Below are 25,587 nucleotides of genomic sequence, written 5' to 3'. Positions count from 1 at the left end.
AAGACCCGAGTATTGCTTTCCATAAACCCCAATCACGTTAGGTTTATAATAGTCATGCAGTAGCCATGAACCTCTGGTGGTTCAGAGGGTAAAGTGTCTGCCTGCAATGCGGGAGACCTGGGTTTCATTCCCGGGTCAGGAAGATCCCCTGGAGAAGGAAATGGCAACCCACTCCAGTACTCTTGCCTAGAAAATTCCATAAACGGAGGAGCTCCTTAGGCTACAGTCCATGAGTCACACACGACTGAACAACTTTGACAGGAGCTATGAACCATGTAGCTTTTGCAGATGTCAGAAGACCAAACCAATCTTAAAGGAAATCAGTCCTGAATATTTATTGGAAGGACTGATGCTGAAGCTGAAGCTTCAATACTTTGGCCACCTGATGCGAAGAGCCGACTCTTTGGAAAAGACCCTGATGCAGGGAAAGATTGAGGGCAGGAGAAGAAGGGGGCAACAGACAATGAGATGGCTGGATGGCATCACCAACTCAATGGACATGTGTTTCAGCAAACTCCAGGAGATAGTGAAGGAGAGGGAAGCCAGGTGTGCTGCAGTCCAAGGGGTCGCAAAGTCAGACACGACTGAATGATTGCATGACATAACCCCTACATCCTTAAATTTTTCCATGTGGCATTAATCTATGTTATCTTTTCATTTCTCAGGAATGAATATTCCTTCCAACTTTCTATTTTACCATGAGAAACTTTAGTTTCAGAACTTTCTACTTGGCCGAACGCCGAAGAATTGATGCTTTTGAACTGCGGTGTTGGAGAAGACTCTTGAGAGTCCTTTGGACTGCAAGGAGATCCAACCAGTCCATTCTGAAGGAGATCAGCCCTGGGATTTCTTGGGAAGGAATGATGCTAAAACTGAAACTCCAGTACTTTGGCCACCTCATGTGAAGAGTTGACTCACTGGAAAAGACTCTGATGCTGGGAGGGATTGGGGGCAAGAGGAGAAGGGGATGACAGAGGATGAGATGGCTGGATGGCATCACTGACTCGATGGACATGAGTCTCGGTGAACTCCGGGAGTTGGTGTTGGACAGGGAGGCCTGGCGTGCTGTGATTCATGGGGTTGCAAAGAGTCGGACACAACTGAGCGACTGATCTGATCTGAAGATATCATTGTTATTTCATAGATAAGAACTATGGGTTAAAGAACCAGTTAAGCAACTACTGTGGCTGTCTTGATTATACATTTAGGAACTTGGGTAATGACTGCCCAGTGACCCCCTGGATTGAGTGGACTCACTGTTAGATGGACATTACCTTACGTCATACACTCCACTCTAACAGGGACCATGACAGGGCTTTGGGCCCCCAGGTTCCAGCATCAACTCAGATCTTATATCAACAAATTTCCTGCCTGATTCCATTTTTTAAAATGCTGAAGAAAGTTCCAGGACAAACAAGACACAAGGTCTTCAAAATCGTGGCGTTTCAGTCCTGACATGCTGCAGGCCAAGGCTGGACATCCTAATCTTCTTTACCTGACCCATTTCTTAGGGCTGACCTAGATGTTGCCTGAGGCTCTCCTTCATTACTCAAGTCTGAAGAGTCACCATCGCTCATCCCTGCAGAAAGAAATAAAAGTCCTTTAAATCTCAGTCTGTGTCCTAGGACCAATACAGCATGGAATTCTTTAACAGCAAATTTGGAAAAGGGAAGCTTGTGTAAGAGGGTTAAGGATAATTCTCCCACCAGGCCCCCCGCGCCCCCCTCTCCGTGGCTCCATCTGATCTGGTGGTCAAGGTTGCTCCAGGAACCACCCCCAAGGCTGAGAGTGGCCAGGACTTTGCTATGGAAGGCACTCCCTTTGGTCACTAGCTTTTACCCTTTCCTCTTGTCTGCACAGATTAACATTCCTGCTTTCACTCTGTTTCTTATCCAGAGGGACCGTGGAAGCAACAAGCTCAACATCAGAGCCTCCATCAGCTGGGCCCTCAATGAGCACCCCTCCAACGTGGGAACCGCTTTATCCTTTTATGTGAGTGAAGAATAAACTTGTATTGCACTTACGACACTGAACTTCTAGAGGCCTACCTGTTACATCAATTAGCTCAGCTCATCTAATTTAAAATGAATAATATGAATTATTGAAAACACCTAGAAACATATCATTTTATTTTCAAGGGTATAGCCAAAAACCTAAATGAAGCTTTTGTAGCCAAAAAAGGTATTTGTTACATCAAGAATTTTTAATTGTTCTTACATCTTTTCCTATTGCTTCTCCTGCGGATCGATGTGTTTCTGATATCTGTAGGATCTAGGAAGCAAAGGAAAATAAAATCAGTAATCTGTAACTAAAAGAGTGGTAAATCTTGTGATTACTCACATTGTAGACAGGACATGGGCTATAAAGATGCAATGATGGTCATTTCTGTTTCTCCCCATCTAAAGGAAAGTGATCACTACCAAATGGAGTGAAGATCCCTTATCCTTTAGCCCTGATTGCAAAATCAAAGAAGTTTTGAAAACCAACATTTTTTGTTCCATAGGCTTGCAGCTAACTAATTTGCCAATGAATCTGGACTTCAGCTGCCAGGAGTCCAATAAAATATCACAATTGATGTGAATTCACACAATTTGTTACAGGAACACTAATATGGTATATTTAATCATGGGATTCTGTACTGGGGTGTTTTGTAACATATAGGGTGTACACCACATTGTCCTTCTAAAATAGTAAAACATTGCTATTTTATATCTGGCTGTAAAGATTTTGTTTTAATGTTTAATTTTTTTGGAGTCTAGTTGCTTTACAATGTTGTGTTAAAGATTTTGAATAAAGGATTGCAAATGTTTGCTAAGAGTCCAAGTTGTTGGTTTTGCATCTTCTGGTAACGTTCTCTGTGTGATGTGTAAAAGATCCTTAAATGTTTATATGCTGGAGTCTCCTCAACTGGGAAATGAGGGAACCAGTTTTCTGAGCTACCTTTTATAATAGGTTGTTATAAACATAAAAGGATATTTTATTGGAGAAAATATTTTCAAATATTATATAGACCAATGCCATGTTGGCGGGGGGGGGGGGGCAGTCATCTGCCAAAAGCTATAAATGAAATTTGATAGTAATAACCAGAAGCTTTTGCTTCTGTCAATACTTGGGGAGTATGGCCAGAAGCTTCTGAGTTTTGAATAGACAAGTAATGAATCAAGCAAAGGCAGGCTACTTCACTTTGCTCTCTGCAAACAGCAGGTAGGCAGAGGCAGAAATCACTGTATAACCGAATACTTTGTGGGGGAATACATCTGAGAGCATGCAGTAAAATGACCATGCCATTCAACTAGAGCCATTTTGTTCATCTGAATTTATAATGGTTTCTTTGCAATTTTCAGAATAGTCACAGGAGTAAATGCAGAGGATGGGCTCTGAAGGGCCACTGAACTATTGGCTGCGGAGTGTGCTCAGAGTAAATTGCACTAGAAAACTCCTGATGTCTGGAGTCCAGGGATGGCAGTCCTTACCCTTATCAGGATCACTTCTCAGAGCTGAGCTCTGTGTTCCCCAGGGCGCCTCGTCCTCGCTGGACTCTAAAGACTCTTCACTCCTTATCACTACAGAATGGAGAAAATGTCCCTTGAAGTTCTCAGTGTGTGACAAAGGTACCAATATAGGAAACAACCTGGGAAGCTCTGAAAACCAACGCCTAGAATGTACCTCGATCAGACCATCATGATCTGTCTTTTATATTCACATGATCTGTAGGCCTGTATTTTATTCCTTTACATTGCCTGCACCTGAGAAAACTTTACTCCCAGGGGGCTTCACTGCTTTGTATTGGCCCTTTATCATCATCTTCTTCTTCTTTTAAATATTTAGCTGTGCTAGGTCTTCATTCAGAGAAGGTGATGGCACCCCACTCTAGTACTCTTGCCTGGAAAATCCCATGGACAGAGGAGCCTGGTAGGCGGCAGTCCATGGGGTCGCTGAGAGTCGGACACGACTGAGCAACTTCACTTTCACTTTTCACTTTCATGCATTGGAGAAGGAAATGGCAACCCACTCCAGTGTTCTTGCCTGGAGAATCCCAGGGACAGGGGAGCCTGGTGGGCTGCCGTCTATGGGGTTGTACAAAGTTGGACACGACTGAAGAGACTTAGTAGCAGGTTAGCAGCAGCAGGTCTTCATTGCAGCTTGCAGAATCTTTAGGTGAGGTTTGCGAACTCTTAGCTGTGGCGTGTGGGATCTAGCTCCCTGACCAGGGATTGAACCCAGTCCCCCTGCATTGGGACCATGGAGTCTTAGCCACCGGACCATAAGGGAAATCCCAGCCCTCAACTTCTTTCACCACAGTCTTTCTTTTTTCCCGGCCCATTATAGATTTGTTGTTGCTGTTTTGGTGTCTATGTCTGTATTTATTTTTAGTGTTGCTTCTCTCCCAGGGCAGTCTTGAAGAGACCAAGTCTGGTCTTGAAGAAGGTGGATCTCCCACTTGGCTATTCCAGCTAGACTACTTAAACAGACTCCTTTCCCCTCCGCACCCACCCCCCTCCCACCATCTAAAACTCCTTGCAATGTTTACTTGACAAGAAATAAAAATTCTATGGTTTTTGAGTCCTTGACTTCTTCAGGTTTATTTCAGTAACTAGCCTAACTGATGAATACAAAAGCTAAATATGAACCATCTTAAATTAGAGTAAGTTTATATTTTACTTTGAAGGGTATAGCAAAGAATTAGAATGGGTCATTTGACACTGCTTCTTTACAACAGTGGTGAGATTTTATTTGCTCTTACCTCTTTGCCAAACCCTTTTTCTGGATGTGGTTGTTTTTCGGAAGTTCCTGGGCTCTATCTTAATCGGGGTATTTTGGCTTCCCAGGTGGCTCAGTGGTAAAGTATCCGCCTGCCAAGGAGGACACTCGGGTTCGATCCCTTGGTCAGGAAGATCCCCTGGAGGAGGAAATGGCAATCCACTCCAATATTCTAGCCTGGGAAATCCCATGGACAGAGGAGCCTGCCAGGCTTCAATCCATCGGGTCTCAAAGAGTCAGACACGACTTAGTAACTGAACAACACGGTCTCTATCAAGTAAGAGGAAGAAACAGTTATCTATTCCCCAAAGTCTTATAATTTCTATGAAAACTTGCAAGGCAGATGGGCTTCCAATGGTAACAATGTTTTTTGTTTTGTTTTTTAATTAGGTGTTAGTTGCTTACAATGTTGTGATAGTTTCTGCTGTACAGGGAAGTGAATCAGCTATATGTATATGCATATCCTCTTCTTGAACCTCCCTCCTGCCCCCCACCGTCCCACCGCTCTAGGTCACCAGGAAGCACTGAGCTGAGTTCCCTGTGCTATACAGCAGCTTCCCACTAGCTGTCTAGTTCACATGCAGCAGGGTGTCCATGCAGCTCTCCTGCAGATTCCTGCAGCCCTGGTCTTGCTCTCCCCATTCCTTACCAGCCGCTCTTCTTGGTGTTGGTGTGGAGGGTTCTGGGAACTCGTCTCCATCACTGGATTCTGCAGAGTCCTCACTGCTGATCACTGCACAGAGGAACAAACCCCCTTAGGATCTCAGGGTGGAGCCCACGCAGCAGGAAACCCCAGAATGAGAGCACCGGGGAGACCTAGAAGCTAAGTTAATTCAAGGCACGTGGTCTGTGCTTGAATGTGGGTGAGCTGCAGGTTGCTCCCGGTCCTGCATGAAAGATGATGACGCTCACACGCAGAGGGCGGCTCCGCCCATCCTGCCCGCACTCCCCTCCCCCACTCTCCTGCTACCCCTCACCCCCACCCTAGCTCTGACCCTCTACTCCATTCTACCTCTTTCTTTCATTCTCATTTTACCTCTTCACTTTCCTCCTGGCTTTGCCCATTTCCCCTACTTACACCTCTCTTTCTGGGAACTGTATCTCTTTATGCCTCCCTCTGTCATTTTTTTTCTTTTCCATCTCCTCTCATGAATATCTTGGCTCTCTGATCTTTCCCTTTTCTTTATCTTCTACCCCCCTACTTTCCTCTCTTACTTTAGAAATAGTCTCCTGGTCATCAATACTTATAACCCACCATCTTCTGATTTTTTCTGGTCCCTGAGGAACCTCTTCCGCTAAACTCACAGCACAGGGTGCTGGTTCTCTGCCCTTCCTTCCTCTGCCCAAGGCCACCTGGACTGGCTGGCTGGACCCTGATGCCCCAGCCTCTTGCCTTGTTCCCTTGATCCCTGCTCCACATTCTTTCTGTCAGCCTTACCTATTATGTCAGACACCTGGTCAGTCCTTGCTCGGGCTTGCAGTTGAACTTCTGAGTTAAAAAATGGCTTTTCCTTCTTTATATCCTCTAGATGAACAGAACAGGAATTGATCTGTAGTCCATGGTTGGATGGCTTTGCTCCTGGATCAAATTTTAATGAATGAAGAATTTTAATTTGTCTCCCCAAAAGGAGTGAGCACCATTCACTAGCATTAAGAAGTCTTCTCCCTGTAATTGCACTGCTGGGGGCCCACCCTTCTCCTTCCTGCTGCTCACTCTGTCCCTTCCTGTGTGTGTGCGTGTGTGTGTGTTTTAAAACCTTATTTCAACATATTTATACTTACAGAAATATACTCATATCGCTTAACAGAATGCAATTTAACTTGGCCTATGCCATCTGAACCAAAAAACTTGGTACATGGTTTGCTTAAAAAAGAAAGAAAACAAATTTGCAAACTGGTTTATTTTTATCAATTACAAATGTATATAAAAGATCCTCTATCGAATGCTGCTAAAACAAAAAGCATGAACCTGACAAATTAAACTTTACTTTGTCTCTGAAAAATAGCACATATTGAACTGAAAAAGTTTATAAAATTGGTGCAACAAAACATTGTTGTAATGTTTCAAGGCCAGTTCACAAAGTTCAATAACTGATGGACATTGACAAGGGTGAGGTGATCCTCTGTGTACATATGAAAATATAAAAGCTATCTGATCTAGTTAATATTACAGATAGATCCCAAATCTACTCAAACCAAGATTCAGATAATGTCTTAAATCTGAATAAACACTATCAGTCCAGTTCATCTGCTGAGATCAAAAAGGAAAGTCTACACAGTAGCTGTTTTTCTGATTTGTGCAAAAAAAGAAAATGAAGTTTCTTCCCCCAGCTTTTCAGTCTAGAGCTGAAACTACAAGAAAGGTATTCCTTCTATTGTCTACATTCCTGGGATGACATGGGATGACTCAAGCTTAAATCTGAACTAGCACTCATATACAAAAGAGTCCCTGAAGTTTAAGACCACTTTGAAAGTGACTTTAGACTTTAGAAGTGACTCTAGAGGAGCAAAGGAAGGGACAGGGAATCCACAAAACCTCTTCCCCAAACTGATTCCATGTTTTCCTTTGTTCCTCCCTCAGCTCTGGGCTTTTGGCGTTTGTCTTTCCTTTCCTGGGGAGAATCTTATTTTTATCTGAGGGGTTACAGGGCCATTTGGATCACTGAGAACACCTTATCTTTCTCAGTGGTGTTAGGAACAGCCCCTGTGCCTGCATTCTGATGACTGCCTCCTCAAACGGGACAGTGTCTCCCTTTCTCTCCTTCCTCTCTGCTTGGTCCACATTGCTCTTTACTCATCCTCTCTCTGTGGAGCTCTCTTTGGGTGCTTCCTCCATTTCCCCCTATTTTTTGGTATTCATTGTTCTTTGTATTTTTATTTATGCATGCTCTTTTCTCTACATTTTAAGTCAGTGTCCCACAGGGCCCAGCAGGGTCTAGAGTTGAGGCAAAGAAGGTGCCTAGAATGAGATGGTCCTCACATCTCGTAAGAAAGGGTCTCCCTGCCTCATCCGAGGCCTGGCCCTGCTGTCCTCTACCTAGCTGCTCAGCTTATCCACTCTCTATTATACTTCCTACCCTTCTCTTCTTAATTATTGACACGACTGGTATATGCCTCTTCTATACCAATTTTGTCTTTCTACGTTTTCTTCATCTCAAGCATTCTAATCGTCACCAAAGGCTTCACCTTTGTCCACACACCAAGTCCCTCCACTTTCCTGTTCCCCTCCACACTTGTCAAGCCCAGTCAGTCGGTCTTACCTGCTGGTTCAGACTCTTGGGCACATTGTTCATTTGCTTGTTGGCTTTCTAGAGCACCATTTTGGTCACTGGTTCTATCTTTCATCTTTGCATTCATCTGCTCTGTTTCACTGAGGTGATCCGAGAGTCCATTTTCACGCGGGGTCATACCTAAATCATGTTTTGATTCATCAAAAATTTTTTTTTCCTCTCACATCCGTCAGCATCCAACAGGAAGATATAAACCACTCTAAGCTTTTAAAGCAGAGGGAATTTAATCCAGGGATTGGCTACACAGTTGATGGAAGAGCACAGAAGACCAAGGGGAAGAATGTGACAACATAAAGAAAAGTCAACAGGAAGCTACGGGAGGGATAGAGGATGAGATCACGGGCTGAGGTTGCTGGGCAGGCAGAGGCTGGACCATGATTTGCCTGCTTCGTGGAAGGTGCAGTCAAGGCTGAGCTGCGGCTGGAGGCAGTGATGGAGAAACACCCGGCTCCTCCCTTACTCCCACTCTCCTGCCAGGGTCTCCATGCTAGGAACCCAGCAGGGAGTCAGCAGCAAGGGGAGCTGACAAACAAGTCGGCAGGGGCCAGTGGCCAGAGACAGAGGGCCGAGCAGAGCAGGGGAGGGGAAGGACTGAATCCCCGGGCAAACCACCCAGGACCAGCACACACGCCCTTCCTCCATGGCAACCATCTCTGGTCCTCACTGATTCCATCAACCCCTCCCACTCTGTCCCTTCCAGCCTCAATAACGTATGAACACATAGACATATTTTTCAGTGCAATTTTTTTCATTTAGTGCTACTTTTGTAAACAAATTAATTAATGTAAAACGTGATTTAAAATTATTTCCCAAAGTTTTAATATAGACTGTGGGCCCTGGTGCCTATTCTGTGCCACATCCTCAGGATTGGGAGCCTCCCCTTGGGGTGAGGGGGATGTGAGACACAGCTCTCCTCTCATCTGGGTATGTCAGCCCTTCTTCTTGGGTAAGACTCTTGGACAGCTGCACTAGTAGATGAACAGCTAAGAGTATGGATTCATGCATGTTGTGTTTTTTTTATATTCTTAAATGTTAACTTTTTGAATAAATGTCACTTTATAATAAATGTATAACTTTTTAATAAATGTATAACTATGTTTTCAGTAATCACTTGAAAAGTTTTTTTTTTCTTTTATAAAAATGTAATAATAACTTAGAACATCCCTCCTTAAATAATCTATCCCAACTGGAAGCTATATAATAAGGACTTTCCACGGTGTGAGAAGTTCCCTGAGACTTTTCTACATTACTAATTTTCAAAGGAAACTCATGGAAGAAAGACATGAAATTTATTATAGGCTAGTGTGCTCTATGGGTGGGGAGACTGTGCCTTTCAATTTATTTTTCTGGGTCAGGAGTAGGTGTTGCTTTTTTCACTGGAATGGTCACTGTAATGGTTAAAAGCTTGGACTCTGCACCAGACCCAAACAATGATGCTGATTAAATGTAGTAATAATAGCAAATGCATAGACACACTGACGCAGCCTCAGGCAAGCTTGTGAGCGATTTATATGACAGAACTTGCTTAAAATCCTCACCCTCTGAAGTAGCTACTATTACCATGTCCATTTTACAGACAGTGAAACTGAGGAACAATGAATGACCACTACCCCAACATCTCGAAGCAGAATCTGAAGCCAGGCCACGGGCCCCTGAATTCCTGCTGTGACGTTGCACACAGCAGCACTTAATTCTGATTCTCAGCTGGGTTAACTTGTACAAATAACCAAACTCTCTAAGCTGATTCTTTCTTGTCTGAAAAATGAGGATGTTATATACCTCATTTTGGGATTTTTGAGGTGGTTAAATAAACTATTGTCTGTATCACTATTTGGAATATTGTTACTGATCTGAAAAACGAAATCATTATGGTTAATGTCTTAAACTGATATTAATCTTATTAATTTAGTATCATTATTAAGAGTGTTATGGATTAATGGAGGTCAAGTGTTGTAAATAGTGGTTACTGGTTGTAAAAATACCAAAACATGTTTCTTGGAGGCCTGTCTGGTGTTTGGAGGGCAGCTCCTGGTCTCTGTCCCAGGTATGATGGGAGAGGGTTTGTATGGGGGTCATGTGGTGTCCATGGTCCATGTGAGGGACTAGCAGAGGAAGAACCCTTCCCCCCGAGGATCACCCATCACCTGCTTCTCCCTCCCACCTTCTGCCCGCCGCCCCCCCACCCCCACCCCCATCACTCTGGTTGTAGCACTGGCCTCTGCTGGATGTGACATCAAAGTACTGAGGTCGCTGCCAGACCAAGCAGGACAGAGCAGAACACTGCAAAGCCAGGTGGCTAGGCCAAATGTCCAGGCCCAGAGCCTTCAGGGATTGGCAGCAAGTGTGTTTAAGGAGTGGAAGGAGTGACCCTCCCAGGCAACTCAGAGAACTAAGACTCTGTTGTCTAAATCCTTGGAGAAAATGCAGATGCAAAGACTGACAATTCTGTGCAGTCAGCAACACAAAGAAGCAGGCTCCATAGCACATCCCCAAATGGGATATGACACCAAAAGATCACACAACAGTCTCCAGGAACAGACCATCATGAGACAAGGGAACTGCCTGTGAAGAGGAGGTCGGGCTGGAATGACCGCCAGTTCCTAGGGGGCAGAAAGGAAAAGTTTATTTCAGAAACTGGAGTATTAGCTATGCTATTTTCCCTTATCCCTTTTTAGTCTTGATAAAGATGAAGTTGAAGATTGGTGGCTCAGACAGTAAAGTGTCTGCCTGCAATGCAGGAGGCCTGGGTTCGATTCCTGGGTCAGGAAGATCCCCTGGAGAAGGAAATGGCAACCCACTCCAGTACTCTTGCCTAGAAAATTCCATGGACTGAGGAGCCTGGTAGGCTACAGTTTATGGGGTCGCAAAGAGTCTGACATGACTGAGTGACTTCACTTTCTTTCTTTTTCTTTCTTCTCCAGATGTCTAGATGGAGACCATCTGGACCATCTGGGAAATTCCAACTAACAGGTGTGTCAGATCCTAGAGACTGGGATCAGCTTCACCTCTGGTTGAAAGTGCCTCAGACAGGCCATCTCCTCATGTGACCTCCACCAGCCATTCAGTGACTAGCAATGGTTTATCTTGACTCCTACAGCCAGAGTGAACCTGCCTTGGTCCCCAGAGCTATCCATGACTAGTGACGTTCCTGCACAGTCCTGGAGTCTCTTCCCCACCCTCTGTTCCTCCACTCCCTCCCTGTACAGGATCTGTTTAATCTATTCTGTTGGCCTCCCCATGAGGATTCAATGTCTGATTCTCCTCCACTTTCCCCAGCCCTTGTTTTCTTTTTTTCTGTATCTTTCCGTCTTTATGTATTTCCCTATCTCCCAGGTGGTACTAGTGGTAAAAAAAATAAAAAAACAAAAAAACAAAAAAACCCACTGGCCAGTGCAGGAGACATGAGACTTGGGTTCAATCCTTGGATTGAGAAGATCCCCTGGGGTAGGAAGTAGCTACCTTTTTATTCTCCCCTTTCTCTCAAACACCCACATCCACTCTTCCACATCTCTACCACTTCCTTACCTCTGAATCTATATGACTGCCTTTTTCCTTGAATATTCTGCTCTTGAACAACCTCCCTCACATTTAAATCAATCCTTTCTTCTGCCATCATGAAGGGCCTTCTCTTTCACATTGACCTTGGGCCCATAGTGCTTAGCCCATCACACCTTCACATTGATCTTCTTCTATAGGATTCTTTCTAAATCACAATGACTTCCAGGCAGTCCTTCTGTTTAAATCTGGCTAATGACACCCTGGGTTCCTCTTTCTTTGTCTTGGTATTTGGGGCAACAGCCTTTTGTCACAGCCAGTCCTCGAGGACTCAGCCTCTGGTTAGATGCTCATACAAACACTCCTCTCTGCCTTCTCCGTGGTCCTTCAACATTTCTTCCCTGATTCCCAACCTTTGCTCAGGACTCGGACCTCCACCTCCCCTTCTCCTTTTCCTTTTTGCGCTTGGTCTCAATCACCTTGCTCAAGGCTCAGTTGGATGGTAGGCCTCTTTTGTCCATTACTTTCTTCATAATTAATTTTCTCTTGGATCACTGAAGAGAGGGAGAGAGAAGACAATTAGAGATCTCCACTAGAGACCAGGAACATCATCTCAGAATTGCACATTTAGAAATTTCCAGCTCTTGGGTCACTCAGAGATTAGTGGATCCCAACCTTCATGATAAAGTTCCCCCATCATCCTTGGACAGAAAAGAGAAACCCGAGCAAGGGAGCAGTTATGTTCTCTGCACAGAAATGAGCCACTTGAATGTAAGGATAAAAGAGTCGTGGGAACATCCTGAGGCTGTTGGTCATGTATAATAAACGTTACACCGTGAGGATGACACATGTTTACATAACTAAGGGAAGTGAAATGTGTGTATTGAACTGTTCAAACTGTAAGAAAGAAACAGATTTCCTCTGGAGAAGGGCTAGGATCCTAGAGAGATCTGTGTGTATAAAAGAGAAAGCCCCAAAGCTTTAAAGATGGTGCTAGATAAGAGGAAAGTTGGGTTCATTGGGTCCTGGGGGAGGAGTGGATTGCAAAGAGACAAACCAGTAGATACGGGAGGAACTCTAGACACCTCCTTGGCGGTGCCCCAGATCCCAGGACACAAGAAGGACACTCTGAAGCTGCAAGCAGGGAGTGCCTATTACAGCGCTGCAGGACGTCCCCATGACTCCTGAACCAGGGACCCATGAGACTGCTAACAAGAACAGGACGCCAGCCCAGAGCCCCTGCGTGTAGAAAGTGAAAAGTGAAAAGTGAAAGTGAAGTCGCTCAGTCGTGTCTGACTCTTTGCGACCCCATGGACTGCAGCCCACCAGGTTTCTCAGTCCATGGGATTTTCTAGGCAAGAATACTGGAGTGGGTTGCCATTTCCTCCTCCAGGAGATCTTCTCGTCCCAGGGATTGAACCTGGGTTTCCTGCATTGTAGGCGGATGCTTTTACTGTCTGAGCCAGATGACCTGGCAAATGTTGGAAGAAGGAAGTAAACCAGGGATCCTGGAGGGTAGGTCTCTGCTGTGAATCCAGGGAAGGGATGGTAAGCCTGGGCTGCCCCAGGGCTGATGGCAGGGGCTCCTCCTGGGGCAATGCCTGTAGTATCTCTTTACTGTCAAATTGCTTACCTTTAGATTTAAGACCTTTCAAGATCTTTTTTTCAAACACGTCCCTCTGGAGTCAGCTCCCCCAGTCTGCTTCTCACTCTGAGTGACACCACTTGACTGTGTCCTTTTCCAGAAACTCTAGAACCCTTCTCACTCTGTGCCTGTTCCCATAGCACCCTCTCTCCTAGGTTCAGAGAGTCATTTTTCCTGTGAAATCTCCATCACTCTTGGGAAGTCTTAGTTGAGACCAAATTTTTCGTGTGAAGTCAAAACAAAAAAATCTTGGCAGGACACCTTCCTTACATAGTACCAGGTATAAGCAGTGCTTTCTCAGGAAAAAGTGGTGAACCAAAGCTTTAGTTTTGTGTAGCATCAAAAATAGACTGCAGAGCAGTAGGTTTTATGGTATTTAAGCAACGTTTTGTTTTACTCCTTTGTGGAGCAAGTTAAATAAAACCATTTCTCCTGAAGGGCAAATTTGATCTTGAGTTAACATTCAGTTAATTACTTTGAAAATCTGATGAAGGTGAACTCTTGTCTGTGTTACTAGGCCAATCCTGGGTTTAAGGTTAAAAAAATGACACGTGAGTGGTAAATTGTGTGTAGACTGGATGGGACTCTCTATGGACTATTCTTGGGTCTTCCTTCAGAGCGGTGACTCTTGTCTCTCATGGGGTCCCTGAAAGTTATAACTATAGAGTTGTTGAATTTTTGATGCCCATAGACACGGTGCTGCTACTCCAGGATGGATCCTGCACCCACAGCTAAGCTTAAACTGGGTAGTAGTCAACTGTGTGGACTGCTGTGTAGACCACGGCTGGCCTTTCATTTGTCCTTCTATCTAAATCGGATGGCACTGTGGCTCTGGTCCTCCTGTGAGTCTAAGTGCCTAGTTAAGCAGGCTTCCAGGTGGGTGTTGTACCATAGCCATTATAACATGAGCTCTGAGAAGACTTAGGGTATGCGTGTTTTTTTACCTGATATATCCCCACTGCTCAGCACTAATTATGACACGTGATGGGAGCTCATTATATACTTGTTGATCAAAATTGACCTTGAACATCAAAAGGTAGATAATAAGATAATTACCCTTTTCGAAGCTTTTATAAATGTTATTTAAATCAGGATATTCCTGCATGTTGACCTCACTGAACACAGCTTCCAGAAGCGATGGGTTAAACGTCTTCTCCAGCTCACTGAGAACATTGTACACCACTCTTGATACAGGGACCAGGTTTCTACAAGAATCTTGACAGTCCTTAAAAACATTGAATGGGAAAAATAGAAATACAGACTTGCACATTACAAGAGAGCCCTAGAAAGAGATTTCAAGTTAATGTATTCCAATTTCCATAAATAGGTATCTTTTCACATAGAGGTTTAGAATTTCTGTATATTTGTATGGCTACTAAGCGAAACAATAAATCCTCTCTTCTTAAAACTATCCATTTGTGAATCTGATCTCCTCACCCTAAGTTACATTAGATGTAAGAAGGCACAATTCTGAAGATTAAAAGTGGGTTCAAAGTTAATGAATATGTAGCTAAGACCCTGGTCAACTCTTTGAGGAATAGACTTGGCAGGTGACGAGCCACTATTCTGTTGACTGGACAACTCCTGCCCCTTCACCAATCCTGACTTGGCCTGGAAGAGCTCAAGGAAGCCAGGGGACAGTGCTCCATTTTGTGAACTTGGCCACAGTTTGAAAGCATATCTGTAGGTCAAACTGAGACTTGCATCTCTGTAACTCCAGAAACACCTATTGCTAAAATTAACTCAAATTCCAAGACTCAAGAATACCAGAAAAAAAGAAAACTGAAAACTGTTGGAGAAAGAAAATCCTGCATCTACTCCCAAATTTGCTCTCACACGACACTGTCTCAGTGGGTTTTAATGTTTTCAGATCTAACTATTTAAATTGATATTCATTGAAAAGAAATGCTCTGTCAATTATGATTTTTATCAAATCAATAAATTAAATTTATTCATCAGTTCATTGACATTAATTTAATTTATGCTGTATTGTGTGCATTCCTACAAGGTAGTAAATATCTGCAGAGAACACCCACTTCAGATCCAACCTGTCTCCAATGTTATTCACCCTGACTCCTGTGTTCACTACGAGTACCACCCCTTCAGTTAGAGACAGGACTGCCTCCAGTGATGCCTGTTTCTGCTCTCTCTTCCCTTTCTGCCTTTTAGGATCACTTGCATCACTACTTGGAAATGTCCCCCTCTCACTGGAGACTCTTCAGATGGCTAGTCATACCCTGATATTTGGGTCCAGGATGTGAAAGTTAACCTAGTTTCAGGCCAGTTTACCAGATTATGATGTGATAAACTTCACTTACTTCATACATTTTACTGGTGATGAGTTCGTTGTCATGGAGGCCTTCAAAGAAAGGAAATGTCTTTTTTATCGCATTTGAAATCTGCACCTTGTGTCTTTTGAAGTGCCTGAATACAGTCTCAAAGAGCCTGTTGTCTATGTTCTGATCTTCTAAGGACATCCTAGGGAGGAAGGATACCATGTGAAAACAGTCATCCAGATTATGAGATGCTTATGGAAGCTGTAAGATTTTGCATATAAAGGACAGGTTGCAAAGAACAAACACATGTAAGATACTCATCCTGAGTAGAGACCAGTTATATATATATCACTTACCTGGTACACTATTTTAATAAATTTAAAAAAAAAATTGTAACAAAACCCAAATAGAGTAAACAAAAAAGTGAAAAACAATGAAATAAAAATTTAACCTTGAAAATGTTTCTTTATTAACTAAGAGAAAATAAACCACAGAAAGATAAAAAATAGTATCTCCCCTCTGCATAGAGCTATTAAGAGAAACACCATCCTACAGATGGCCAACTGGCCCATGAAAGGCTGCTCAACATCTCTAATTATTAGAGAAATGGGGAACACATGTATACCTGTGGTGGATTCATTTTGATATTTGGCAAAACTAATACAATATTGTAAAGTTAAAAAACAAAACTATAATGAGGTACCTCCTTACACTGGTCAGGGTGGCCACTGTTAAAAATGTCTACAAATAACAAATGCTGAAGAGGGTGTGGAGAAAAGGTAAACCTTCTGCACTGTTGGTGGGAATGTAAGTTGGTGCAACCACTATGGAAAACAACATGGAGCTTCTTTAAAAAACTAAAAACAGAGTTGTCACGTGATCCGGCAATCCTACTCCTGGTCATACCCGGACATAACCGCAGCTCAAAAAGATACATGCAGCCCATGTTCACTATTCACAACAGCCACAGTGTGGACAAATCCTAGACGTCCATCGACAGAGGGATAAAGAAGATGTGGCACTTATATACGATGGAATACTACTTAGTCATGAAAAGAGTGACAATAGCATTTGCAGCAGCGTGGATAGACCTAGAGATTATCATATTCAATGAAGTAAGTCAGAAAGAGAAAGACAAACATCATATGATACCACTGATATGTAAAATCTAAAATACGGCATAAACGAACTTATTTACAAAACAGAAGCAGACTCACAGACATAGAGAGCAGACTTGCAGTGGCCAAGGGGAAGGAGGGGTGAGGGAACGATTGATTGAGAGTTTTGGATTAGCAGATGCAAACAGTTACATATAGGATGGATAAACAAGAAGGTCCTACTGTATAGCACATGGAACTGTATTCAATATCCTCATAGTAGAAAAGAATATGAAAAACAATATATGTATGTATAACTGAATCATGACCACAACATTGTAAATAAACTATACTTCAATTAACATGCTTTTTAAATTAAAAAAAAGAAATTTCATCCTATGTTAGAAACTGGTTCATAAATGATAAGATGTTTTCATAATAATATAATAAGGTATAAATTGGGAATTTCACAAGAATATCAATCATTTCTCCTGGGACTTCTACTATGTGCTAATATAAATTTCTCTGTGCTATTGCAATATGAAGTGAATGTTTTTAGACATCTCAATTTTAAAAATAGCAGTTCTTTCCTAGCAGTTCTTTCCTTCAAAACTTAATTTTAAACCTGAGTCTATAATTTGGTTCTTAGTTGTTATATAGGTCTGATATTTATGTTTAATCAACATTTCACATTTTTAAATGTTATGAAGACCCATTTTTAATGTTAGCTTTCTTAGTCAAATCAAAAGAGAATTATTGTCACTTACTAGTACCCAAAATCATCAGGGAAAAGTAATGTCACATTACTGTGTTGAGTTTTTCAAGAAAAAATTTCTACTTAAAGATCTCAGATTGAAGAGAAACACTTATCTTCTCTTTTATTAAGCCCCCACTAAAATTTTAATAAAGGGGTTGGATTCACAATGACAAGGAGAATGGCAGGAGGCAATGAGCAGATGAGAGATTTCTACCAAAATCTGTAAGATGAAAAGTGGCCAGAGGATTGCTAATCACTGTTTAAGGTGGAGTATGCTCCCAGAGGTCAGGAAAGCAGCCAGTATGTCCTGCAGAACCCTGGTGGGGCAGTGGAGATCCCAAGGGAGACATGGTGTGGAAAGCTGATGTGTTATTTGAAAAATGAGGAAGAGAACAGCACACCCTATACCCCTCAGCTTGCATCCTGAGCACTTATACCCAGACAGCCTCTCAGACGGAAGCAGCACTGTCCTTTCTGTCCCCATATGTTAATTTTATCTGTTACCTGACTTAATATACATGAAAATAATACATCACATGTGCTTTGTGTCTGACTTCTGCTCGTCATCCATATTGTTGGATGAATAGAAGTTTGTTTCTCTTATTGTTGAGGATATTTTATTGTGTGGATCTAGCACAATCTGTTCATTCACTTTCCTTCCGAAAGACATTTTGAGTTGATTCCAGTCTGGAACTAGAATGAATAAAACTGCTGTTCTTGTACAGATCTTTTGGTAGCAAGTTGTTTTCATTCTTTTGGGTCAATGATTAGAAATGAAATTGTTGAGTCATTGTATAAGAGTATGTTTAATCATTAAAAGAAAACTACCAAACTGTTTTTAAACTTCTGTTATAAATGGCCTTTCTAATTTAGCCATCCGAGTATGTGTGATGTGGTATCTCATTTCAGTATTAACTTCTATTTAAAATGACTAATAATGTTATGCACATATTCATATAGTTAGCAATTCATTGGCAATTTATACATCTTCCTTTGTGGAGTGGCAAAGCCTTTGGCTCATTATCCATTTATATTACTGGGTGTCTTCCACTTACTCATGCATAGGAATTTGTTATATGTTATGGGTAGAAGTGTTTCAGCTGATCTACGTATTGTGAACATTTTCTCCCAAGTCTGTGGCTTGAATTTCATTCTCTTAACCATGTCTTCTGATGCAGAGAACGTTTTAATTTTTATGATCCAGTCTATCAGTGTGTGTGTGTGTGTGTGTGTGTGTGTGTATGTGTGGTTAGTGACTTACATGTACTATCTAGGAAATCTCTGCCTACCCCAAGTTAATAAAAATTCAGAAAGCAATTTATAGTATAAGCATGGGTCTTGTTCTGGATTTTTCTATCCTAGACTGTTTCTAGATTTCTATTCTATATCATTGACCTGTATGCGGATCAAGAAGCAACAGTTAGAATTGGACATGGAACAATGGATTGGTTCCAAATTGGGAAAGGAGTACATCCAGGCTGTGTATTGTCACCCTGATTATTTAACTTATATGCAGAATACATCATGTGAAATCCTGGGCTGGATGAAGCACAAGCTGGAATTGAGGATTCGGGGAGAAAAATTAATAACTTCAGATATGCAGATGACACCACCCTTATGGCAGAAAACGAAGAGGAACTAAAGAGCCTCTTGATGAGGGTGAAAGAGGAGAGTGAAAAAGCTGGCTTAAAACTCGACATTCAAAAAACAAAGATCATGGTATCTGGTCCCATCACTTCACGGCAAATAGATGGGGAAACATGGAAACAGTGGCAGATTTTATGTTTTGGGGGCTCCAAAATCACTGCAAATGGTGACTGCAGCCATGAAATTAAAAGATGCTTGCTCCTTGGAAGAAAAACTATGATCAACATAGACAGCAAATTAAAAAGCAGAGACATTACTTTGCAGATAAAAGTCTGTACAGTCAAAGCTATGATTTTTCCAGTAGTCATATATAGATGTGAGAGTTGGAGCATCAAGAAGGCTGAGCACTGAAGAAATGATGCTTCTGAACTGTGGTGTTGGAGAAGACTCTCGAGTCCCTTGGCCTGCAAGGAGATCAAACCAGTCAATCCTAAAGGAAATCAGTACTAAATATTCATTGGAAGGACTCACGGTGAAGGTCTAATACTTTGGCCACCTGATGCAAAGAGCTGACTCACAGGAAAATACTCTGATGCTGGGAAAGACTGAAGGCAAAAGAAGAAGGGGGCAGTAGAGAATGAGATGGTTAGATAGCATTACCGACTCAATTGACATGATGAATTTGAGCAAACTGGAAGACAGTGAAGGATAGAGGAGCCTGGCATGCTGAAACCCCTGGGGTCACAAAGAATTGGATACCACTTAGCGACAGAACAATAGTTATAAAATAGGTAACTCCTGAGGATATAAGCTACAGCAGCATAGTGACTACAGATGACAATACTGTACTGCATATTTGAAAGTTGCTAGGAGAGTAGACGGAGAAGGCAATGGCATCCCACTCCAGTACTCTTGCCTGGAAAATCCCATGGATGGAGGAGCCTGGTAGGCCGCCGTCCATGGGGTCGCTGGGAGTCGGGCACGACTGAAGCGACTTAGCAGCAGCAGCAGGAGAGTAGAACTTAAAAGTTCCCATCACAATAAAAAATTTTGTGACTAAGCATAGTGATAAATGTTAACAGACTTATTGTGATAATTATTTTGCAATATATACAAATGTATACAAAATATTCAGTCTTTATGTTGTACACCTGGAACTAATATAATAATATATGTCAATTTTACTTCAACTGAAAATGAAGTTAAAGATCTTGAGAGGGGAAGATTAGATTATTTCGGATTATTTAGATGAGCCCAAAATATTCACAGGAATCTTTATAAGGATAAGAAGAAGGCAGAAAAGTTAGTCAGAAGAAGATTTGGTGATGCTATGTTGCTGGATTTGAAGATGGAAGAAGGGGCTCTGAGCCAATGAATGCAGGGAGCCTCTAGAAGCTAAAAAAGGCAAGAAAAAGAGTCCCTTCTAGAGTCTAAGGTAGAGCCACATAATTATAAAGGTGAAAAATCTCTAATATTCTTAACATTAAAGTGAATAAAAATGAAAAATACTTAAAAGCATATACAATATAGTCTTTTATTAAAAATGAGAGCACAAATTATATATTTAGGAAAATGAATTATATATGTAAATGCATAGAAGATCTTAAAGTTATACCCACAACTCTAAAAGGATTGGGGTTGAAAGCTTCAATAACTGTTCTCTGTATCTATGTGTTTGTTTTTGTTTGATTTGGTTTGTTCATTTATTTTGTTTTTTTTTTTTCATTTCTTTTATATCCCACATATGAATGAAATCATATGGTATTTGTGTTTCCCCATCTGACCTGTTTCACTTGGCATAATATGCTCAAAGTCCATCCATGTTGTCATGGCTGGCAAAGTTTCATCCTTTCATGACTGAATAGTATTCCATTGTATATGTATGCTACGTCTTTATGCGTTTATTTATTAATGAGAACTTTGTTTCATATCTTGACTGTTGTAAATAATGCTTCAGTGAACATATGAAGTGGTTAATATTACTTTTAAAATGTATTTTTTAATTCTTCAGATAAATAAGTACAATTGGAATAGCTGGATCATATGATAATTCAATTCTTAATTTTTTAAGGAGTCTTAATACTGTTTTCCACAGTGGCTGCACCAGTTCATATTCCTATCAACAGTATAGTGTTCCCTTTTATCTACATCCTCTCTACTCTTGTTATTTCTTGCCTTTTCAATAATAGTCATTCTAACAGGTGTGAGTCGACATCTCATCGTAGTTTTAATTTGCATCTCCCCAACGATTAGTGATTTTGAACACTTATTTTTTTTGTATGTCTGTTGGCGATCTTTATGCCCTCTTTGGAAAAAATGTCTATTTAGTTCTGTCCAATTTCTAATCAGGTTGTTTGTTTTTGTTGTATGATTGTATGAGTTCTTTATGCATTTCACCCCTTATTAGATATATGATTTGCAAATATTTTCTCTGTTTGACAGATTCATTTTCATTTTGTCGATGGCTTCCCTTGCTGTGCAGAAACTTTTTAGTTTGATATAGCTCCATTTGTTTATTTTTGCTTTTGTTTCCCTTGCCTGAGGGAACATATCCAGAAAGGTAATGCTAAAACCAATGCCAAAAAGTGTACTGCCTCTTTTGGCCTAGAAGTTGTGTGCTTTCTGGTCTTGCATTCAAGTCTTTGACCCACTTTGGTTTTTGTGTATGGTGTGAGATAGTGGGATTTATTCCAGGAATGCAAGAATGGTTCAATATCCACAAATCAATCAAAGTGATACATCATATTAACAAAATGAGAGACAAAAAATCATATGATTATCTGAATAGACACAGAAAAGCATTTGAGAAGACAACACCCATTTATGACAAAAATTCTCAATAAAAATGTGTATAAAAGGAATGTTCCTCAACATAATAAAGGCTATGCATGTCAAACCCACAGCTAATATCATATTCAAAGGTGAAAAACTGAAAGCTAGCCCTCTAAGATTAGGAACAAGACAAGGATGCCTCCTCTTGCTGCTCTTATTCAACATAGTACTGGAAATCATAGCTAGATTGATTAAGTAAGAAAAAGAAACAAAAGTCCTCCAAATTGGAAAGGAAGAAGTAAAACCATCACTATTTGCATATGACATAGTTTTATATATAGAAAACCCTAAAGACATCACCAAAAAATGACTGGAAATAAGCAAATACAGTAGAGTTGCAGGGCATAAAATCAATATACAAAAATCTGTTGTATTTCTGTACACTAACAATGAGCTAGTAGAAAGAGAAATTAAGAAAACAATCCCATTTGTATCCAACAAAAACAGCAAAATACCTGGGAATAAAGGTAACAAAAGAGATAGAAGACCTGTACACTGAAAACTATAAGACATTGCTGAAAGTGAAGACAGACAGATATTTTGTGTTTGATTACCTAAGGCAATCCACAGATTTCAGTGCAATCCCTATCAAAATCCCAGTCACATTTTTTATAGAAATAGAACAAAAATCCTAAAATCTACGTGGAACCACAGAAGATCCAGAAGAGTCAGAGTAATCCTGAGAAAAACAGCAAAGCTGGAGATATTACAAGCCCTGATTTCAAAGTTATTGCAAAGCCATATTAATCAAAACAGCAGAAAAACAGACACATATACCAATGGCATAGAATTGAGAAGCCAGAAATAAACCCACACATATATGGACAGTTAAGACTATGCCAAAGCCTTTGACTGTGTGGATCACAATAAACTGTGGAAAATTCTGAAAGAGATGGGCATGCCAGACCACCTGACCTGCCTCTTGAGAAACCTGTATGCAGGTCAGGAAGCAACAGTTAGAACTGGACATGGAACAACAGACTGGTTCCAAATAGGAAAAGGAGTACATCAAGGCTGTATATTGTCACCCTGCTTATTTAACTTCTATGCAGAGTACATCATGAGAAATGCTGGGCTGGATGAAGCACAAGCTGGAATCAAGATTGCTGGGAGAAATATCAGTAACCTCAGATATGCAGGTGACACCACCCTTATGGCAGAAAGTGAAGAGGAACTCAAAAGCCTCTTGATGAAAGTGAAAGAGGAGAGTGAAAAAGTTAGCTTAAAGCTCAACATTCAGAAAACGAAGATCATGGCATCCGGTCCCATCACTTGATGGGAAATAGATGACGAAACAGTGGAAACAGTGTCAGACTTAATTTTTCTGGGCTCCAAAATCACTGCAGATGGTGATTGCAGCCATAGAATTAAAAGACACTTACTCCTTGGAAGGAAAGTTATGACCAACCTAGGTAGCATATTAAAAAACAGAGATATTACTTTGCCAACAAAGGTCTGTCTAGTCAAGGCTATGGTTTTTCCAGTGGTCATGGATGGATGTGAGAGTTGGACTATAAAGAAAGCTGAGCACTGAAGAATTGATGCTTTTGAACTGTGGTGTTGGAGAAGACTCTTGAGAGTCCCTTGGACTGCAAGGAGATCCAACCAGTCCATTCTGAAGGAGATCAGTCCTGGGTGTTCATTGGAAGGACTAATGTTGAAGCTGAAACTCCAATAGTTTGGCCACCTCATGCGAAGAGTTGACTCATTGGAAAAGACTCTGATGTTGGGAAGGATTGGGGACAGGAGGAGAAGGGGACAACAGAGGATGAGATGGCTGGATGGCATCACTGACTTGATGGACATGAGTTTGGATAAACTCCAAGAGTTGGTGATGGATGGGGAGCCCTGGCGTGCTGCGATTCATGGGGTCGCAAAGAGTCGGACTTGACTGAGCGACTGAACTGAACTGAACCTGCAATAAAGGATCAAAGAACATACAGTGGAGAAAGTATAGCTGCTATAATAAATAGTGTTGGGAAAACTGGACAGACACATGCAAAAGAATGTGTCTTGAATGAGACTTTTCCCCTCTATATTCTTATCATATTGTTTGAAACTATGAATCAGAATGTACAATGTATTTCTTTTGTATTAAAAGAACAGAAAATTAAATAGATGAAGCAATGTTATTTCTGAACTGATTACTAAAGATAGGATTTTCCTTGTAGAGGAAACCTAGTCCAGAACAGAATATCAGAGCAAAAATAAAAACACTCAGCCTGGGCTAGCCTTGTGCAGTCTTGCGTCTTTCTCTTCCTTTTACTTTCTTTGCTCAAGATTGCTGGAGGATGATCCCAAGCCCCCAGCCAGAGGTGGAAATAGCATCAGAGCTGACGGAGACCCCGTCCACTGGACAGGCATGGGACCACACCACCCAGGGCTTCAAAATAAGTCAGGGGTTTACCCGAATTTCATGTTTTCTAAACTACCTTCTTTGAAATGACCTATGTCAAGGTAGAGGTGACCTGAGAGAAACAGGAGTGCTACAGGGTCACAGGAAAATAAAATCTTCCTGCAAAGGCTCGTACAGGACAAAGGTGCCTTCAGGCAGACGGGCCAGCGGAGCAGTAGTTGCAAAACAAGCAGTCGTGTGTGTTGTGGCAGCAAGACTCAACCAGCAGGCGCCCTGCTGCAGTTTGAAATCCCATCTCCTCGTCACACATTCCTGTCCACCCTTATACGGCAGGTGAAGGTTCCCCTACACCAGGTGGAAAGCAAAGGTTCAGTGCAGAGTCCAAAGACAGCACTGAACAGCAGCGTGGCCACGGGGAAGGGCGGAAGGAACGGGGAGAAAGACTGACCTGGTGCTGAGCTCGCTGCCCTCTCCAGCCATTTTCCCGCCCAGCCTGGCCTGGGCCTGAGCTTGGCCTCCGATTCTTCCAGTCTCCCCAGCCTGGGTCCGGAGAGGCCACCAGAGCCCTGAGCCCCGAGCAGGAAGTCAGCTCTGGGTCTCATCCAGGGCTGGCGGCTCCGCCCATGGAGGGGAAAAGAGAAGTGAAAGTACTTGCCAGTGAGCTGTGCTTGGTAGACACCGGCTCCCTCCCTCCACCCGCAGCTCCCTGGTGTTTCCAGCCATCAAGACACGTGGTCCCAGGGGTGCAAGACAAGGAGTGACACGCGGGGCCGGAGGGCAGAGGGAGGGGCAGGGTCAGCCCCCAGGGGTCCACCTGTTTGTGCAAAGACAGCAATGATATCTGTGCGACCCCAACTGTCTGCAGGCTTCTGCCTTCTCAGGGCGGCTCAGAGTTTAGTATGGGGTCAAGGGCAAACTCAGGTGTGCCCCTTCCCCTTTGCTGAGATGGTTGTCAGGGGAAGAGGGAAAGACAGAGACTTCAGATCCTCTCTCCAGCCTGTGGGAGAGCCTGGACCAACCGAGTCAGGTCCCCACATCCAGCCAGAGGGCTGGTGAAGTAGACATCTGCTAGAGCAATGGTTTCTGCTCCGTGGCCCCTAAGTGTAACTTCCTCCAGTTGTGAGTAGAGTTCTCACCCAGCAACATTTGAAGATGAAGGGAGGAGTTTCCACCTTTTCTCTCACTTCTGATGTTTCTTTCCCCCAAAGGAACAAGATACACAGTGGTCAGGATAGACCCCAGGACTAGAATGAGGACTTCTTTACCAGTGGGCAGGGTCTCAGTGGTACCAGGTCCTACACATATGTGGACCCCTCTCTCGTCCCCCTCACTCCAGGGCATAGCAGGACTACTGAGCTGAGCCTCATCCGGGCAGGACTGTCCTCTGCCCCTGACTCCATGGGGCACGGGGTCCACACAAGGCTGGCACAGACCACACCTGCCTTGTCTAGGGTCCCCTCTCTCTCCTCTCTGTACCTGGGTGGCTGGTGG

The 25,587-nt window shown here is 42.4% G+C and overlaps 1 protein-coding gene across 2 annotated transcripts; it reads right to left on the bottom strand.

Annotated features, from left to right (window-relative positions):
- Positions 1-1,106: 1,106 nt before the first annotated feature.
- On the bottom strand, positions 1,107-24,913 carry LOC113876532 (nuclear autoantigen Sp-100-like). 2 transcript variants are annotated; one of them, XM_027515865.1, is made up of 12 exons: positions 24,545-24,789; positions 15,510-15,669; positions 14,248-14,416; positions 12,026-12,100; positions 10,592-10,651; positions 8,022-8,171; positions 6,200-6,340; positions 5,411-5,494; positions 4,745-4,900; positions 3,474-3,563; positions 2,218-2,271; positions 1,107-1,579 (listed from the first exon to the last, which is right to left on the bottom strand). In XM_027515865.1, the coding sequence occupies exons 1-12, from the start codon at positions 24,574-24,576 to the stop codon at positions 1,482-1,484; spliced, it is 1,269 nt and encodes a 422-aa protein (XP_027371666.1). In that variant the 5' UTR covers positions 24,577-24,789; the 3' UTR covers positions 1,107-1,481. The 2 variants fall into 2 exon arrangements, with proteins under 2 accessions (XP_027371666.1, XP_027371676.1); XM_027515875.1 differs by lacking the exon at positions 3,474-3,563 and having other exon boundaries at positions 24,545-24,913.
- Between the last annotated feature and the right edge of the window lie 674 nt (positions 24,914-25,587).

This window comes from Bos indicus x Bos taurus, chromosome 2, assembly GCF_003369695.1.
Source record: "Bos indicus x Bos taurus breed Angus x Brahman F1 hybrid chromosome 2, Bos_hybrid_MaternalHap_v2.0, whole genome shotgun sequence".
NCBI classification, from domain to species: domain Eukaryota; kingdom Metazoa; phylum Chordata; class Mammalia; order Artiodactyla; family Bovidae; genus Bos; species Bos indicus x Bos taurus.
The sequence above is the reverse complement of the archived record's forward strand: the minus strand, read 5'-3'. Positions and strand labels throughout refer to the sequence as shown.